At 48.3% G+C, this 19,965-nt stretch overlaps 1 protein-coding gene across 2 annotated transcripts in view; it reads right to left on the reverse strand.

The window, feature by feature from the left end:
* The window catches only part of LOC144682521 (protocadherin-16-like), a 357,547-nt gene that overhangs the window by 106,719 nt on the left and 230,863 nt on the right, over positions 1-19,965 (reverse strand). For both annotated transcript variants that reach the window (XR_013577065.1, XM_078544911.1), the window contains exons 9-12: positions 13,707-14,550; positions 11,667-11,906; positions 8,149-8,274; positions 6,855-7,064 (exon numbers count right to left, since the gene is read on the reverse strand). Coding sequence is in view for 1 of the 2 variants with exons in the window: in XM_078544911.1 (XP_078401037.1) it covers positions 6,855-7,064; positions 8,149-8,274; positions 11,667-11,906; positions 13,707-14,550 (1,420 nt within the window). In the remaining variant the exon portion in view is untranslated. The remainder of the gene's footprint in view (positions 1-6,854; positions 7,065-8,148; positions 8,275-11,666; positions 11,907-13,706; positions 14,551-19,965) is intronic.

The raw sequence follows: 19,965 nt of genomic DNA on the forward strand, positions 1-19,965 counted from the left end.
GACAGTAAATAATTGAGGCCCTAGGACTGATCCTTGAGGCCCTCCACTAGTTACGTCTTTCCAACCTGAAAAAGACCCATTAATCCTGACCCTCTGTCTTCTGTGTGTTAACCAATGCTCGATCCATGCTAATACATTACCCCCAATACCGTGAGCTCTTATCTTGTGCAATAACCTTCTGTGTGGCACCTTATCGAATGCCTTCTGGAAATCCAAATACATTACATCTACCAGTTCCCCTTTATCAACTCTGCTTGTTATATCCTCAAAGAACTCCAGCAAATTTGTCAAACCTGATTTCCCTTTCACAAAACCATGTTGACTCTGTTTGATTGTGTTAAACTTTTCTAAATGTCCTGCTATTTCTTCCTGAGTAATGGACTCTAGCATTTTTCCAACGACAGATGTTAGGCTGACTGTCCTATAGTTTCCTGCTTTTTGTCTCCCTCCCTTCTTGAACAGGGGTGTTACATTAGCAGTTTTCCAATCTGCTGGGACCCTCCCGGATTCCAGTGAGTTCTGGAATATTTCGACCAATGCCTCCACTATCTCTGCAGCCACTTCCTTTAAAACCCTTGGATTCAGGCCATCAGGTCCTGGAGACTTGTCTGCCTTTAGTCCCGTTGGCTTGTCAAATACTTTGTCCCTCATGATAGAGACTGTTACAAGATCTTTCCTCCCATTAGCTCCTTGCTTATCTGATATCTTTGCGATGTTTATAGTGTCCTCCACTGTGAAGGCCAATGCAAAATATTGGTTTAAATGCCTGGTGCTGCTCCTGGCATGCCCTCCTGCACCCTTCATTGAACCAGGGTTGATCCCCTGGCTTGATGGTAATGGTAGAGTGGGGGATATGCTGGGCCATGAGGTTACAGATTGTGTTCAAGTACAATTCTGCTGCTGCTGATGGCCCACAGCGCCTCATGGATGCCCAGTGTTGAGTTGCCAGATCTGTTTGAAATCTATCCCATTTAGCACGGTGGTAGTGCCACACAACACGATGGAGGGTATCCTCAATGTGAAGAGTGACTTCGTCTCCACATGAGTGTGTGGTGGTCACTCCTACCGATACTGTCATGGACAGATGCATCTGGGGCAGGCAGGTTGGTGAGGATGAAGTCAAGTATGATTTTCCTTCTATACAACGTCTGCATTACATCCTCTTTACTGAAGACAGATGCATAGTATACAATAAGAATCATTTCCAGATCTCCCGCCTCCAAATACAGGTAACTTTTTAGTTTCTAATGGACCCTCCTCTTGCTTTTTATGTGTATATTAAACATTCTTGGGTTTTGCTTCATTTTACTTGCCAATTCCTTTTCCATGCCCACTCACTGCTTTCCAAATTTTCTTTTTAATTTCACACCTGCATATTCAATACTCCACTATTTGACTTTGAGACAAGTTGCTGAGCAGATATACACACCTTCACTAAAGCCACCTCTTCCCATCTTGGTAACATCACCTGGCTTCGCTCCTGTCTCAGCTTGTCTACTGCTGCAACCTCGTCCATGCCTTTGTTAACTCTGCTCGACCATCCCAGAGCAGGCCTGGCTGACCTCCCATATTCAAGAACCTTCAATTCATTTAAGAGGTGTCTGGATATGCACCTGAAATCCTGACCACTCCAGGACTATGGGCCAAGTGCTGGAGAATAGGAGTAGGCTGGGTGCAGCCGGTGCACACACGATGGGCAGAGTGGCCTCCTTCTGTGCTGAAAATGTTTCTACATTTTCTAACTACCTGAAAGGAGTAATATGCAGTGATGTGGGGAGAAGGTAGGGGAGGGGCAGTAAGCGAATTGCTCCTTAGGAGAGCCAGCACGGACACAATGGGCCAAATGGCCGCCTTCTGTGCTGTAATGATTTTATGATTCTATCCTCTGTAAACTTGAGGTCACCCAAAATTCCTCTGCCCATGTCCAAACTCGCACCAAGCCCTGTCACCCATCACCCCTGTGCTCGCTGAACCTGGTAATGCAATGCCTCAATTTCTTAGATAAAAACAAAAAACTACTGCGGATGCTGGAAATCCAAAACAAAAACAGAATTACCTGGAAAAACTCAGCAGGTCTGGCAGCATCGGCGGAGAAGAAAAGAGTCAACGTTTCGAGTCCACATGACCCTTCAACAGAACTGGTCGAACTGGTAGAAGGGTCAAGTGGACTCGAAACGTCGACTCTTTTCTTCTCCGTCGATGCTGCCAGACCTGCTGAGTTTTTCCAGGTAATTCTGTTTTTGCCTCAATTTCTTATCCTTGTTTTCAAATCCCTCCATGGTCTTATCCTTCCCCATCTCTGTAATCTCCAACCCTCCAAGTTTTTTTTAACTTTTATTCCTTCATGGGTTGTGGGCATCACAGACAAGTTCAACATTTGTTGCCCATCCCTAATTGCCCTTGAACTGAGTGCCTTGCTAGGGCCATTTCAGAGGGCAGTTGTGGCTCTGGAGTCACATGTAGGCCAGACTGGGTAAGGACGGCAGATTTCCTTCCCTAAAGGTCATTAGTGAACTAGATGGGTTTTTACAACAAGCGATGGTTTTTAAAATTCATTCATGGAATGTGAGCTTCGCTGACTGGGCCAGAATTTATTGCCCATCCCTAGTTGCCCTTGAGAAGGTGGTGGTGAGCTACCTTCTTGAGCCGCTACAGTCTATGTGGTGTAGGTACACCCACAGTGCTGTTAGGGAGGGAGTTCCAGGATTTTGTCCCAGTGACAGTGAAGGAACGGCGATATATTTCCAAGTCAGGATGGTGAGTGACTTGGAGGGGAACTTCCAGGTGGTGGTGTTCCCATGTATCTGCTGCCCCTTGTCCTTCTAGATGGTAGCAGCCATGGGTTTGGAAGGTGCTGCCTAAGTCAGTTTATATATTTGGGGATGTCTTAGCTCCACAAAGTTGGAGGTCAAAAAGGTGTAAAATAGGTTTTTAACTATGGTTTCTTCCAAGAGGAAAAACAAGCCTTCTTTATGTTAAGACTAAAGTGTACAAAACATACTAATGTCCTCAGTTGAACTTTGACTTATTTAGTACCAACATAATGCTGGCTGGGCCTTAAACTAAACAAATATCTCTCAAACTTCAAGAACTTTCAGAACTGTAAAACAAAACTTGGTGAGTTGCTGCAGTGCATCCTGTAGATGGTACACACTGCTGCTACTGTGCGTCGGTGGTGGATGGAGTGATTGTTTGTGGATGTGGTGCCAATCAAGCGGGCTGCTTTGTCCTGGATGGTGTCCAGCTTCTTCACTGTTGTGGGTGCTGCACTCATCCAGACAAATGCGGAGTCTTCCATCACACTCCTGACTTGGGCCTTGTAGGTGGTGGGCAGGCTTTGGGGAGTCAGGAGGTGAGTTACTAGCCACAGGATTCCTAGCCTCTGACCTGCTCTTGTAGCCACAGTATTTATATGGCTGGTCCAGTTCAGTTTCTGGACAATGATAACCCCCAGGATGTTGATAGTGGGGGATTCAGTGATGGTAATGCCATTGAACATCAAGGGGTGATGGTTAGATTCTCTCTTGTTGGAGATGGCCTTTGCCTGGCACTTGTGTGGCGTGAATGTTACTTGCCACTTGTCAGCCCAAACCTGGATATTGTCCAGGTCTTGCTGCATTTGGACATTGGCTGCTTCAGTATCTGAGGAGTCGCCAATGGTGCAGAACATTGTGCAATCATCAGCGAACATCCCCATTTCTGACCTTATGATGGAAGAAAGGTCATTGATGAAGCAGCTGAAGATGGTTGGGCCGAGGACACTACCCTGAGGAACCCCTGCAGTGATGTCCTGGAGCTGAGATGATTGACCTTCAACAACCACAACCATCTTCCTTTGTGCTAGGTATGACTCCAACCAGTGGAGAGTTTTCCCCCTGATTCCCTTTAACTCCAGTTTTGCTAGGGCTCCTTGATGCCACACTCGGTCAAATGGAGCCTTGATGTCAAGGGCTGATCAGTGGCAAATGGAATTTAATCCGGATAAGTGTGAGGTGATGCACTTGGGCAGGACAAACAAGGCATGGGAATACACGATGAATGGTAGGACCCTGGGAAGTACCGGGGATCAGAGGGACCTTGGTGTGCATGTCCACTGGTCCCTTAAGGTAGCGAGACAGGTAGATAAGGTGGTTAAGAAGGCATATGGGATACTTGCCTTTATCAGCCGAGGCATAGAATATAAGAGCAGGGAGGTAATGCTGGAACTGTATAAAACACTGGTTAGGCCACAGCTGGAGTATTGCGTGCAGTTCTGGAATCCGCATTATAGGAAGGATGTGATTGCACTAGAGAGAGTGCAGAGGAGATTTACCAGGATGTTGCCTGGGCTGGAGAGTTTTAGTTATGAGGCGAGATTGGATAGACTGGGGTTATTTTCCCTGGAGCAGAGGAGATTGAGGGGGGACATGATTGAGGTGTATAAAATTATGAGGGGCATAGATAGGGTAGACATGAAGGAACTTTCCCTGTGGTGGAAGGACCAATAGCCAGGGGGCATAGATTTAAGGTAAGGGGCAGGAGGTTTAGAAGGGATGTGAGGAAGAATTTTTTCACCCAGAGGGTGGTGGGAATCTGGAACTCACTGCCTAAAATAACATAACATAACATTTAAGGAGTATTTGGATGTGCACTTGCAATGCCATGGCATACAAGGCTATGGGCCTAGTGCTGGAAAATGGGATTAGAATAGTTAGGTACTTGTTTGACCAGCGCAGACTGGATGGGCTGAAGGGCATTTTTCTATGCTGTAAACCTCTATGATTCTAGATGATGTGAGAATTGGCTGAGTTGGATTTGTCCTGCTTTGTGTGCACATGACATACCTGAGCAATTTTCCACATAGCCAGGTAGATGCCAGTGTTGTAGCTGCACTGGAACAGCTTGGATAGGGGTGCAGCACATTCTGGAGCACAAGTCTTCAGTACTATTGCCGGAATATTGTCAGGGCCCATAGCCTTTGCAGTATCCTGTGCCTTCAGCCATTTCTTGATATCACGTAGAGTGAATCTAATTGGCTGAAGACTGGCATCTGTGATGCTGGGGACCTCCGGAGGAGGCTGAGGTGGATCATCCGCTTGGCACTTCTGGCTGAAGATTGTTGCGAATGCTTCAGCCTTATCTTTTGCACTGATGTGCTGGGCACCCCCATCATTGATGATGGGGATGTTTGTGGAGCCTCCTCCTCCAGGGAGTTGTTTAATTGTCCATCACCATTCACAACTGGATGTGGCAGGACTGCAGAAGTTAGATCTGATCCATTGGTTGTGGGATGGCTTAGCTCTGTCTATCACCTGCAGCTTTTGCTGTTTGGCACACAAGTAGTCCTGTGTTATAGCTTCACCAGGTTGATACCTTATTTTTAGGTATGCCTGGTGCTGCTCCTGGCATGCCCTCCTGCACTCTTCATTGAACCAGGGTTAGTCGCCTGGCTTGGTGGTAATGGTAGAGTAGCAGATATGCCAAGCCATGAGGTTACAGATTGTGTTCGAGTACAATTCTGCTGCTGCTGATGGCCCACAGCACCTCATGGATAGCCAGTGTTGAGTTTCTAGATGTGTTCAAAATCTATCCCATTTAGCACGGTGGTAGTGCCACACAACATGATGGAGGGTATCCTCAATGTGAAGACGAGACTTCGTCTCCACAACGACTGTGCGGTGATCACTCCTACCGATACTGTTATAGACAGATGCATCTGTGGCAGGCAGGTTGGTGAGGATGAGGTCAAGTATGTTTTTCCCTCTTGTTGGTTCCTCACCACCTGCTGCAGACCCAGTCTAGCAGCTATGTCCTTTAGGACTCGGCCAGCTCGGTCAGTAGTGGTGCTACCGAGCCACTCTCGGTGATGGGCATTGAAGTCCCCACCCAGAGTACATTCTGTGCCCTTGTCACCCTCAGTGCTTCCTCCAGGTGATGTTCAACATGGAGGGGCACTGATTCATCAGCTGAGGGAGGGAGGTACGTGGTAATCAGCAGGAGGTTTCCTTGCCCATGTTTGACCTGATGCCATGAGACTTCATGGGGTCCGGAGTCGATGTTGAGGACTCCCAGGGCAACTCCCTCCTGACTGTATACCACTGTGCCCCTACCTCTGCTGGGTCTATCCTGCCAGTGGGACAGGACATACCCAGGGATGGTAATGGTGGTGTCTGGGACATTATCTGTAAGATATGATTCGGTGAGGATGACTATGTCAGGCTGTTGCTTGACTAGTCTGTGAGACAGCTCTCCCAATTTTGGCACAAGCCCCCAGATGTTAGTAAGGGGGACTTTGCAGGGTTGACAGGGCTGAGTTTGCCGTTGTTGTTTCTGGTGCCTAGGTCGATGCTGGGTGGTCTGTCCGGTCTCATTCCTTTTTAATTCAATTAATAAATCTGGAATGAGATGCTAATCACATTAGTAACAATCATTAAACTGCCATATTATTGTAAAAATCCATCTGGTTCACAAATGCCCTTATAAGACGTAGGAGCAGGAGTTGGCCATTCGGCCCATTGAGTCTGCTCCACCATTCAATGAGATCATGGATGATCTGATAATGTCCTTACCTGGTCTGCCCTACATGTGACTCCAGACTCATGGCAATGCGGTTGAATCTTAACTGTCCTCTGAAATGGCCTAGCAAGCCACTCAGTTCAAGGGCAATTAGGGATGGGCAACAAATGTTGACTCCGCCAGTGATGCCCACATCCCATGAAAGAATAAAAAAATGTAAACTCCAGTTGTTCTATTGAGACTCATTCACAAAATAGATACAAATTCTTACATTTGCTTACACACTAACACACTCACAAAACACACACACCTTCCACACTTAAATTCTCTCACCAACTCAAACACTCTCTTAATCTTACCAATGATCTCATATTCCAAGCGCCCATTTTCACCAGAGTCTTTATCTGTGGCCTTAGCTGTGAAGAGTGTCACACGCTCCTGGTTTTCTGGCACTTGCAGCTCATATACATCCTTCTCAAACATTGGCCTGTTGTCATTTTCATCTTCAATCCTGATGGAAACTGTCACCGTTGCAAAATTGGGAGGAGTCCCACTATCTTTAACATAAACTACAACAAATAACCTGTTAGTAAACAATGCAACCACGTAGACACTCCAAGATAAAAGAGGTGGAGTGATTGTGATAGAGAGAGGGAGAGTGGGCAAGGGACAGAAATGGGGAGAGAGAGAGAGGCAGAGAGAGAATGTGAGCATGAAAGGGACAATGAGAGCGGAATAATATTTCGGCACAGACTAGAAGGGCCGAATGACCTGTTTTCTGTGCTGTAGTGTTCTATGGTTCTATGGATAGTCACAGTATTGAGAAGGGGGAGGGAGAGAAAGAAGGAGAGAGACAGATAATGAGACAGACAGAAAGAGGGAGAGGAAAAATAGAGGCAGTGCGGCAGAGTTCACTAGATTGGTTCCTGAGATGTGAGGGTGATGATGAGAAGTGAGTAAATTGGGTCTATATTCTCTGGAGTTAAGAATGGGGGGTGATCTTATTGAAACATAGAAGGTTCTGAAGGGGCTTGACAGGGTAGATACTGAGAGGCTCTTTTCCCTGGCTGGGGAATGTAGATTACAGTGGCACTGTTTCAGAATGAGGGGTTAATCATTTAGGATTGAGATGTGGAGAAATTTCTTCACTCAAAGGGTTATGAATGTTTGGAATTCTCTACCCCAGAGGGTTGTGGATGTTCCATTGTTGAATATTTTTAAGGCTGAGATAAACGAATCTTTTGGTCTCTCAGGGAATAAAGGGATATGGGGAACAGGCAGGAAAGTGGAGTTAAGGTAGATCACTCATGACTTTACTGAATGGTGGAACTGGCTCGATGGGCTGAATGGTCTACTCCTGCTCCTATTTCTCATGTTCTTATTTAAAAGGATGGAGAGGAATAAACGATAAGGATAATATGATGATAGAGACAGAAAGGCTGGGAGTGAAGAAACAGAAGAAGAGAGACATATTATATAGAGGAGTGAGGCAGACAGAGTGACAGAGAGAGAGTGAGTGAAACAGAGGGTAAGAGAGAGATTGATGGAGAGAGAGACAGAGAGAGAGAGAGAGAAAGAAACTGTGAAGACATCATAGAGACAGAAAGAGAGAATTATTGTCGAGCTCTCTTGCAACATCAAATGGTCACTTACCTGTGACCTGATAGTGATCCTGTGCTTCTCTGTCCATTACTCGACTGGTTCTTATAACACCTGTCACTGGGTCAATGGAGAAACTGTTCTCCACCACCCCACCATACCTCAGGAGGCCATTAGAGCCTAGAGTGATGAAAGATAGAACTCATTTCAAAACTGGCAAAAAATAACAAACAGTAAAAGAAAGAGATACAATGGAGGCGTTTAATACAAACAAATATGGAACAAGGGAAATAGAACAAGACCTCGACCCATCAAGGGCATTCCAACCACAGCCCCATGTACACTCTCCCCTATCACTGACTCTACCCACCCATTTAATCCACTCCCACAGCCCCATGTACACTCTCCCCTATCACTGACTCTACCCACCCATTTAATCCACTCCCACAGCCCCATGTACACTCTCCCCTATCACTGACTCTACCCACCCATTCACTACCCTCCCACAGCCCCATGTACACTCTCCCCTATCACTGACTCTACCCACCTATTCACTACCCTCCCACAGCCCCATGTACACTCTCCCCTATCACTGACTCTACCCACCCATTCACTACCCTCCCACAGCCCCATGTACACTCTCCCCTATCACTGACTCTACCCACCCATTTAATCCACTCCCACAGCCCCATGTACACTCTCCCCTATCACTGACTCTACCCACCCATTTAATCCCCTCCCACAGCCCCATGTACACTCTCCCCTATCACTGACTCTACCCACCTATTCACTACCCTCCCACAGCCCCATGTACACTCTCCCCTATCACTGACTCTACCCACCCATTCACTACCCTCCCACAGCCCCATGTACACTCTCCCCTATCACTGACTCTACCCACCTATTCACTACCCTCCCACAGCCCCATGTACACTCTCCCCTATCACTGACTCTACTCACCCATTTAATCCCCTTCCACAGCCCCATGTACACTCTCCCCTATCACTGACTCTACCCACCCATTTAATCCCCTCCCACAGCCCCATGTACACTCTCCCCCTATCACTGACTCTACCCACCCATTTAATCCACTCCCACAGCCCCATGTACACTCTCCCCTATCACTGACTCTACCCACCCATTTAATCCCCTCCCACAGCCCCATGTACACTCTCCCCTATCACTGACTCTACCCACCCATTTAATCCCCTCCCACAGCCCCATGTACACTCTCCCCTATCACTGACTCTACCCACCCATTTAATCCCCTCCCACAGCCCCATGTACACTCTCCCCTATCACTGACTCTACCCACCCATTTAATCCCCTCCCACAGCCCCATGTACACTCTCCCCTATCACTGACTCTACCCACCCATTTAATCCCCTCCCACAGCCCCATGTACACTCTCCCCTATCACTGACTCTACCCACCCATTTAATCCACTCCCACAGTCCCATGTACATTCTCCCCTATCACTGACTCTACCCACCCATTTAATCCACTCCCACAGCCCCATGTACACTCTCCCCTATCACTGACTCTACCCACCCATTTAATCCACTCCCACAGCCCCATGTACACTCTCCCCTATCACTGACTCTACCCACCCATTTAATCCCCTCCCACAGCCCCATGTACACTCTCCCCTATCACTGACTCTACCCACCCATTTAATCCCCTCCCACAGCCCCATGTACACTCTCCCCTATCACTGACTCTACCCACCCATTTAATCCACTCCCACAGCCCCATGTACACTCTCCCCTATCACTGACTCTACCCACCCATTTAATCCCCTCCCACAGCCCCATGTACACTCTCCCCTATCACTGACTCTACCCACCCATTTAATCCCCTCCCACAGCCCCATGTACACTCTCCCCTATCACTGACTCTACCCACCCATTTAATCCCCTCCCACAGCCCCATGTACACTCTCCCCTATCACTGACTCTACCCACCCATTTAATCCCCTCCCACAGCCCCATGTACACTCTCCCCTATCACTGACTCTACCCACCCATTTAATCCCCTCCCACAGCCCCATGTACACTCTCCCCTATCACTGACTCTACCCACCCATTTAATCCCCTCCCACAGCCCCATGTACACTCTCCCCTATCACTGACTCTACCCACCCATTTAATCTCCTCCCACAGCCCCATGTACACTCTCCCCTATCACTGACTCTACCCACCCATTTAATCCCCTCCCACAGCCCCATGTACACTCTCCCCTATCACTGACTCTACCCACCCATTTAATCTCCTCCCACAGCCCCATGTACACTCTCCCCTATCACTGACTCTACCCACCCATTTAATCCCCTCCCACAGCCCCATGTACACTCTCCCCTATCACTGACTCTACCCACCCATTTAATCCCCTCCCACAGCCCCATGTACACTCTCCCCTATCACTGACTCTACCCACCCATTTAATCCCCTCCCACAGCCCCATGTACACTCTCCCCTATCACTGACTCTACCCACCCATTTAATCCACTCCCACAGCCCCATGTACACTCTCCCCTATCACTGACTCTACCCACCCATTTAATCCACTCCCACAGCCCCATGTACACTCTCCCCTATCACTGACTCTACCCACCCATTTAATCCCCTCCCACAGCCCCATGTACACTCTCCCCTATCACTGACTCTACCCACCCATTTAATCCCCTCCCACAGCCCCATGTACACTCTCCCCTATCACTGACTCTACCCACCCATTTAATCCTCTCCCACAGCCCCATGTACACTCTCCCCTATCACTGACTCTACCCACCCATTTAATCCCCTCCCACATCCCCATGTACACTCTCCCCTATCACTGACTCTACCCACCCATTTAATCCCCTCCCACAGCCCCATGTACACTCTCCCCTATCACTGACTCTACCCACCCATTTAATCCCCTCCCACAGCCCCATGTACACTCTCCCCTATCACTGACTCTACCCACCCATTTAATCCCCTCCCACAGCCCCATGTACACTCTCCCCTATCACTGACTCTACCCACCCATTTAATCCCCTCCCACAGCCCCATGTACACTCTCCCCTATCACTGACTCTACCCACCCATTTAATCCCCTCCCACAGCCCCATGTACACTCTCCCCTATCACTGACTCTACCCACCCATTTAATCCACTCCCACAGCCCCATGTACACTCTCCCCTATCACTGACTCTACCCACCCATTTAATCCCCTCCCACAGCCCCATGTACACTCTCCCCTATCACTGACTCTACCCACCCATTTAATCTCCTCCCACAGCCCCATGTACACTCTCCCCTATCACTGACTCTACCCACCCATTTAATCCCCTCCCACAGCCCCATGTACACTCTCCCATTTTGCTGCTACTCCTAGGCTGCAGCTGACAGCGTCAATCCAGATTTTTCCCCCAGGGTAGTTTGTACCCAGTTTTATGCTGTTAGTGTTTCATCTCCAGCAGCTGTGCTTGGAGTGACTGTTAGCGGGTCCATCACTCACCTTGACACCCCCAAACACTGCCCCTCCCAACATAGCCCAGGTTCTGTTTATCTGTCGAGTGAGTGGTTACCTTGGTCCCTGTCAGTGGCGTGGATCTGGATAACCTGAGTTCCAGTTGATTGATTCTCCATGACACTAGCTTCATACACCGTCTCCTCAAACATTGGCACCTCATCATTGACATCAATCAGCTGAATGTGGAGGAGCTGTGTAGCAGAGCGTCTGAAAGTGCCATGATCACAAGCCTCAATTGTCAGGTTAATCCAACTCTGTTCTTCACAATCTAGATCTTTCACAATGGACAAGGCCCCTGCAATCAAACAGGCAGGATCTTGATCATTAAGCAGTGATTCGCAGAACCCATTCTTCCAAACAACTGCAAGGCTCTGTGAAGGTCAGGCAACAGATGTGTGTGATCAGCAAAGGGGACAATGGGGAGGAGGGGGTCAGCTGGGGTAATCGGGGTGTTGACAGGGTAATTTTTTTTGTTCATGGGGTGTGGGTGTCGCTGGCTAGGCCAGCATTTATTGCCCATCTTGACTAGATAGCAGAGAACATCTAACAGTCAACCACATTACTGTGGGTCTGGAGTCACATGTAGGCCAGATCAGGTAAGGACAGCAGATTTCCTTCCCTAAAGGACATTAGTGAACCAGATGGATTTTTACAACAATCGGCAATGCTTTCATGGTCATCATCAGACTTTTAATTCCAGGTTTTTATTGAAATCAAATTCCACCATCTGCTGTGTCAGGATTCAAACCCAGGTCCCCAGAGCATTCGCAGAATCACAGAATCACACAGTGCAGAAGAGGCCCTTTGGCCCATCGAGTCTGCACCGACACGTGAGAAACACCTGACCTACCTACCTAATCCCATTTACCAGCACTTGGCCCATAGCTTTGAATGTTATGACGTGCCAAGTGCTCATCCAGGTACTTTTTAAAGGATGTGAGGCAACCCGCCTCCACCACCCTCCCAGGCAGTGCATTCCAGACCATCACCACCCTCTGGGTAAAAAAGTTTTTCCTCACATCCCCCCTAAACCTCCTGTCCCTCACCTTGAACTTATGTCCCTTCGTGACTGACCCTTCAACTAAGGGGAACAGCTGCTCCCTGTCCACCCTGTCCATGCCCCTCATAATCTTGTACACCTCGATCAGGTTGCCCCTCAGTCTTCTCTGCTCCAACGAAAACAACCCAAGTCTATCCAACCTCTCTTCATAACTTAAATGTTTCATCCCAGGCAACATCCTGGTGAATCTCCTCTGAACTCCCTCCAGTGCAATCACATCCTTCCTATAATGTGGCGACCAGAACTGCACACAGTACTCCAGCTGTGGCCTCACCAAGGTTCTATACAACTCCAACATGACCTCTCCACTTTTGTAAGCTATGCCTCGATTGATAAAGGAAAGGGTCCCAAATGCCTTTTTCACCACCCCACTAACATGCCCCTCCGCTCTCAGAGATCTATGGACACACACGCCAAGGACCCTTTGTTCCTCAGAACTTCCTAGTGTCATGCCGTTCATTGAATACTTCCTTGTCAAATTACTCCTTCCAAAGTCTATCACCTCACACTTTTCAGGGTTAAATTCCATCTGCCACTTATCTGCCCATTTAACCATCCCGTCTATATCTTCCTGTAGCCCAAGACACTCAACCTCACTGTTAACCACCTGGCCAATCTTTGTGTCATCCACAAACTTACTAATCCTACCCCCCAACATAGTCATCTATGTCGTTTATATAAATGACAAATAATAGGGGACCCAGCACAGATCCCTGTGGTACGCATTACCCTGGGTCTCTGAATTACTAGTCCAGCAACAATACCAACTACGCCATCGCCTCCTGGATACTTATGTGCTAATGGGGCTAATTGGGTGTACATTTGTGGTAATCGGTTAACTGTGGTAATTGAGGGTTATTTGGCATAATCAGGGTTATCTGGGGTAATCAGGGGTTAACTGGAATAATTGGCGGGGTTATCTGGGGTTAACTGTGGTAATTGGGGGTTTTCTGGGGATATTGGGGGTTAATAGAGAGATATCGGGGGTTATTGAGCATCCCTGTCTCCCTCAAACACCATCACTTAAATGCTCACCTGTGTTTGGATTGAGCCGGAACTTGCTGCCTCCAAAGCTGGATTTTAGACGGTAACTAAGTCGGCCGTTCTCTCCCAGGTCATCATCCTGGGCAACAACGTAAGAGATAATTGTGCCAATCGGCTGATTCTCCATCACATTGAGCACAGACGGGGAAAGGAAATGGGGACTGTTATCATTCTCATCAGTCACAAAGACACGAACAGTTACTGCTGAGGATTTGCGCTGGGAGCCGTTAATCGCTTGGTCCATAGCTTGTACCACAAGAAGGAAGAATGGAGTGAGCTCACGGTCAATAGGTGCTCCTGCTGTCAGTATCCCTGTAATTGGATCAATGTGGAGGAAGGTTCCTGGGGGAGTCTGTTGGAGAAGCGAGTATTGGACCTCACTGTTGGGGCCACTTCCATCTTTATCAACTGCCTGAAAGGTATAAACAGAGGCACCGAGCTCTGCATTCTCACTGATAACAACAGTGATGGGATCCTCAGCAAACTGTGGCGCATACTCATTGCGATCTTCAATATCAATTTCTACAATGGTAATGGTTCTGTGAGGAAAGCCTGTGCTCAGATCATCAATAGCAATCTCCAGCTGGTAACGTGAGCCTGATTCATAATCCAGCTCCTGAGCGAGGTAGATGTCACCTGTCAACCTGTCCACCACAAATCGCCCATCCAAATCCGTTCCCCCTACCACAGTGTAGGTTACCTGTCCATCCACACGTGTCAGTCGATCCTGGGGAGCTACTGAACCAATCACAGAGCCTGGGGCCATTCCCTCAATAGATTTGAATGTGACAGTGCTACTGCCAGGTTGGGGCAAGCTGCTGGGGGAGCTCATCACCTGATGGGTTAAACAAAAGCAAGTTAAAAGAGGATAGGAATGCAGGAAAGCTGGATAAACACAGAAGGGACAGAGGGTTACAATGATATGCTGATGAGGTGAGATGAAGAGGGATTGAGAAGAGGCTGTTTCTTTGCTCTCCACTTGATGTAATTTTAAATAAAAGTGGGTTGAAATCTCTGGTTGAGGTCAATTGGAACTGAAAACAAGCAAGGAAGACAGAAAGTTCTGGAAAATATTCCTCTCTCCTAGGCCTTTGTGCAGCAACAACATGTATTTATATTACATTTTAACCCTAAGGTACATCTCAGGAGCAATGGTCAAGTAAAATTTGAGACTGAGCCATTTAAGGCAATATTGGGTCAGGTGACCTAAACTTTGGTCAAAGATGTTGGTTATAAGCAACGTCTTAAAGGAGGAAAGTGAAGTAGAGAGGCGGAGAGGTTTAGGGAGGGAATTCCAGACCTTGGGGCCCAGGCAGCTGAAGGCACATAAGGCGGAGCAATTAAAATTGGGGATGGTCATGAGGCCAGAATTGGAGGAAAGCAGCTATCTGGCTGAGACAGAGAGAAGGCAGGGTGAGGCCATGGGAACGATACCATAGTGGTCATGTTACTGGCTGGGTAATGCAGAGGCCTGGACTGATGATCCACACGTATAAGTTCAAATCTCACCACAGCAGCTGGGAAATTTAAATAGTTAAATTAATCAAAAATAATAAGCCACTAGCAGTGATGGTGACCATGAAACTACTGAATTTTTGTAAAGACCCACCTGGTTCACTTAAGATCTTTAGGGAAGGAAATCTGCCATCCTTACTTGGTCTGGCCTACATGTGATCCCAGTCCCACAGCAATGTGGTTTGTTCTTAACTGTTCTCTGAAATGGCCAAGTGAGCCACTCAGTTGTATCAAACAGAAAAGGTGAATAATCATAGAAACAGAGCATTGGACACATCCAAGGCACACTCCAACCAGTCACACCTGCAAAGTTCTTCCATTTTTAAGAAATTCATTCATGGGATGTGGGCGTCACTGGCTGGGCCAGCTTTTATTGCCCATCCCTAATTGCCCTTGAGAAGGTGGTGGTGAGCTGCCTTCTTGAACTGCTGCAGTCCATGTGGTGCAGGTACACCCACAGTGCTGTTAGGGAGGGAGTTCCAGAATTTTGACCCAGTGGCAGTGAAGGAACGGCGATATATTTCCAAGTCAGGATGGTGAGTGACTTGGAGGGGAACTTCCAGGTGGTGGTGTTCCCATCTATCTGCTGCCCTTGTCCTTCTAGATAGTAGTGGTCATGGGTTTGGAAGGTGCTGTCTAAGGAGTCTTGGTGAGTTGCTGCAGTGCATCTTGTAGATGGTACACACTGCAGCTACTGTGCATTGGTGATGTAGGGAGTAACTGTTTATGGATGTGGTGCCAATCAAGTGGGCTGCTTTGTCCTGGACGGTGTCAAGCTTCTTGAGTGTTGTTGATGCTGCACTGATCCAGGCAAGTGGGGAGTATTTAATCACATTCCTGACTTGTGCCTTGTAGATGGTGGACAGGCTTTGGGGAGTCAGGAGGTGAGTTACTCGTCACACGATTCCTAGCCTCTGACCTGCTCTTGTAGCCACAGTATTGATATGGCTAGTCCAGTTCAGTTTCTGGTCGATGGTAACCCCCAGGATGTTGATAGTGGGGGATTCAGTGATGGTAATGCCATTGAACATCAAGGGGTGATGGTTGGATTCTCTCTTGTTGGAGATGGTATTTGCCTGACACTTGTGTGGTGTGAATGTTACTTGCCACTTGTCAGCCCAAGCCTGGATATTGTCCAGGTCTTGCTGCATTTGGACATGGACTGATTCAGTATCTGAGGAGTAGTGAATAGTGCTGAACATTTCACAATCATCAGCGAACATCCCCACTTCTGACCTTATGATGGAAGGAAGGTCATTGATGAAGCAGCTGAAGATGGTTGGACCTAGGACACTACCCTGAGGAACTCCTGCAGTGATGTCCTGAAGCTGAGATGACTGACCTCCAACAACCACAACCATCTTCCTTTGTGCTCGGTATGACTCCAACCAGCGGAGAGTTTTCCCTCTGATTCCCATTGATTCCAGTTTTGCTAGGGCTCCTTGATGCCACACTCAGTCAAATGCTGCTTTGATGTCAAGGGCAGTCACTCTCACCTCACCTCGGGAGTTCAGCTCTTTTCTCTATGTTTGAACCAAGGCTGTAATAAGGTCAGGAACTGAGTGGCCCTGGCAGAACCCAAACGGGGCATCAGTGAGCAGGTTATTGCTAAGCAAGTGCCGCTTGATAACACTGTTGATAACCCCTTCCATCACTTTACTGATGATTGAGAGTAGACTAATGGGGCAGTAATTGGCCAGTTGGATTTGTCCTGCTTTTTGTGTACAGGACACACCTGGGCAATTTTCCACATAGTCAGGTAGATGCCAGTGTTGTAGCTGTGCTGGAACAGCTTGGCTAGGGGTGCGGCAAGTTCTGGTGTACAAGTCGTCAGTACTATTGCCGGAATATCGTCAGAGCCCAAAGCCTTTGCAATATCCAATGCCTTCAGCTGTTTCTTGATATCACATGGAGTGAATCGAATTGGCTGGAGACTGGCATCTGTGATGCTGGGGACCTCCGGAGGAGGCCGAGATGCATCATCCACTCGGCACATCTGGCTGAAGATTGTAGCCAATGCTTCAACCTTATCTTTTGCACTGATGTGCTGGGCTCCTCCATCACTGAGGATGGGGATATTTGTGGAGTCTCCTCCTCCAGTGAGTTGTTTAATTGTCCACCACCATTCACGACTGGATGTGGCAGAACTGCAGGGCCTAGATCTGATTTGTTGGTTGTGGGATCACTTAGCTCTGTCCATCACTTGCTCCTTATGCTGTTTGGCACGCAAGCAGTCCTGTGTTATAGCTTCACCAGGTTGACCCCTCATTTTTAGGTGTGCCTGGTGCTGCTCCTGGCATGCCCTCCTGCACTCTTCATTGAACCAGGGTTGATCCCCTGGCTTGATGGTAATGGTAGAGTGGGGGATATGCCGGGCCATGAGGTTACAGATTGTGTTCGAGTACAATTCTGCTGCTGCTGATGGCCCAAAGCACCTCATGGATGCCCAGTCTTGCTCGATCTGTTTGAAATCTATCCCATTTAGCACGGTGGTAGTGCCACACAACATGATGGAGGGTATCCTCAATGTGAAAGTGGGACTTGTCTCCACAACAACTGTGCGGTGGTCACTCCTACTGATACTGTCATGGACAGATGCATCTGTGGCAGGCAGGTTGGTGAGGGTGAGGTCAAGTATGTTTTTCCTTCTTGTTAGTCCCCTTACCACCTGTCGCAGACCCAGTCTAGCAGCTATGTCCTTTAGGACTCGGCCAGCTCGGTCAGTAGTGGTGCTACCGAGCCACTCTCAATGATGGACTTTGAAGACCCCAACCAGAGTACATTCTGTGCCCTTGCCACCCTCAATGCTTCCTCCAGGTGACGTTCAACATGGAGGGGCACTGAATCATCAGCTGAGGGAGGGTGGTACATGGTAATCAGCAGGAGGTTTCCTTGCCCATGTTTGACCTGATGCCATGAGACTTCATGGGGTCCGGAGTCGATGTTGAGGACTCCCAGAGCAGCTCCCTCCCGACTGTATACCACTGTGCCGCTACCTCTGCTGGGTCTGTCCTGCTGGTGGGACAGGACATACCCAGAGATGGTGATGGTGGAGTCTGGGATATTATCTGTAAGATTTGATTCTGTGAGGATGACTATGTCAGGCTGTAGCTTGACTAGTCTGTGAGATAGTTCTCCCAAATTTGGCACAAGCCCCCAGATGTTAGTAAGGGGGACTTTGCAGGGTTGACAGGGCTGAGTTTGCTGTTGTTGTTTCTGGTGCCCAGGTCGATGCCGGGTGGTCTGTCTGGTTTCATTCCTTTTTTGAGACTTTGTCTTGGTTTATTACAACCGAGTGTCTGGATCGGCCATTTCAGAGTCAACCACATTGCTACCTTCAAACATCAGGGGGCTAGTGCCAAAATTGGGAGAGCTGTCTCACAAGAAAGTCAAGCAACAGCCTGACATAGTCATCCTCAAGGAATCATATCTTACAGATAATGTCCCAGACTCCATCATCATCATCCCTGGGTATGTCCTGTCCCACCGGCAGGATAGACCCAGCAGAGGTAGGGGCACAGTGGTATACAGTCGGGAGGGAGCTGCCCTGGGTGTCCTCAACATCGACTCCGGACCCCATGACGTCTCATGGCATCAGGTCAAACATGGGCAAGGAAACCTCCTGCTGATTACCATGTACCGCCCTCCCTCAGCTGATGAATCAGTGCCCCTCCATGTTGAACACCACTTGGAGGAAGCACTGAGGGTGACAAGGGCACAGAATGTACTCTGGGTGGGGACTTCAATGGCCATCACCAAGAGTGGCTCGGTAGCACCACTACTGACCGAGCTGGCTGAGTCCTGAATGACATAGCTGCTAGACTGGGTCTGCGGCAGGTGGTGAGGGAACCAACAGGAATTCCGCTCCTAAGCCACTCACCATCCTGACTTGGAAATATAGCACCGTTCCTTCACTGTCAAAATCCTGGAACTCCCTCTCTAACAGCACTGTGGGTGTACCTACACCACATGGACTGCAGCGGTTCAAGAAGGCAGCTCACCACCACCTTCTCAAGGGCAATTAGGGATGGGCAATAAATGTTGGCCCAGCCAGCGAAGCCCACATCCCATGAATGAAAATCTATGGAGTAACTAGTAAACAAGGATAAGAGTGGTGGTGTTGCCGGGCAGCGATCTAGTGTAGGTCAGCAATCACCTAGGTATGGGTAAATTGACCCTGGTGTGAGTTTGAGTGTGGTGAGTAGGGGTTTGGCTGAGTTCTGGTTTATGCGGGTTGGAAGATGGGAAGCTGAGCAGGAGTGCGATTCGATAGTTGTTTGTAGTGAACAAAGGCATGGATAGGGGTCTTGAAGCATGGACAGGCAATATATTACAGAGATGTTCCTGATGAAAGGATAGACATGGGGTCAGAAACTCATGTTCAATCAGCTTCAACTTCAGACAGGGACAGGGAGTGGGACCAGAGCACAGCGAGAATGTTGCACAGTTTTCACATTTTCAGATTCTGTACAGTCCAACATTACACATTTCCTGATTTCAGAAAGCTTTTTCCAAAATTTAGCTCGGGCAACATTCAATGTTTCACACAGGTATCCCCATCAAACACTCCCAGAACAGGTACAGCACGGGGTTAAATACAGAGTAAAGCTCCCTCTACACTAACCCATCAAACACTCCCAGGGCAGGTACAGGACAGGGTTACATACAGAGTAAAGCTCCCTCTACACTGTGCCCATCAAACATTCCCAGGTCACGTACAGCATGGGGTTAGATA

This window comes from Cetorhinus maximus, chromosome 7 (genome assembly GCF_964194155.1).
Source record: "Cetorhinus maximus chromosome 7, sCetMax3.hap1.1, whole genome shotgun sequence".
NCBI classification, from domain to species: Eukaryota; Metazoa; Chordata; class Chondrichthyes; order Lamniformes; family Cetorhinidae; genus Cetorhinus; species Cetorhinus maximus.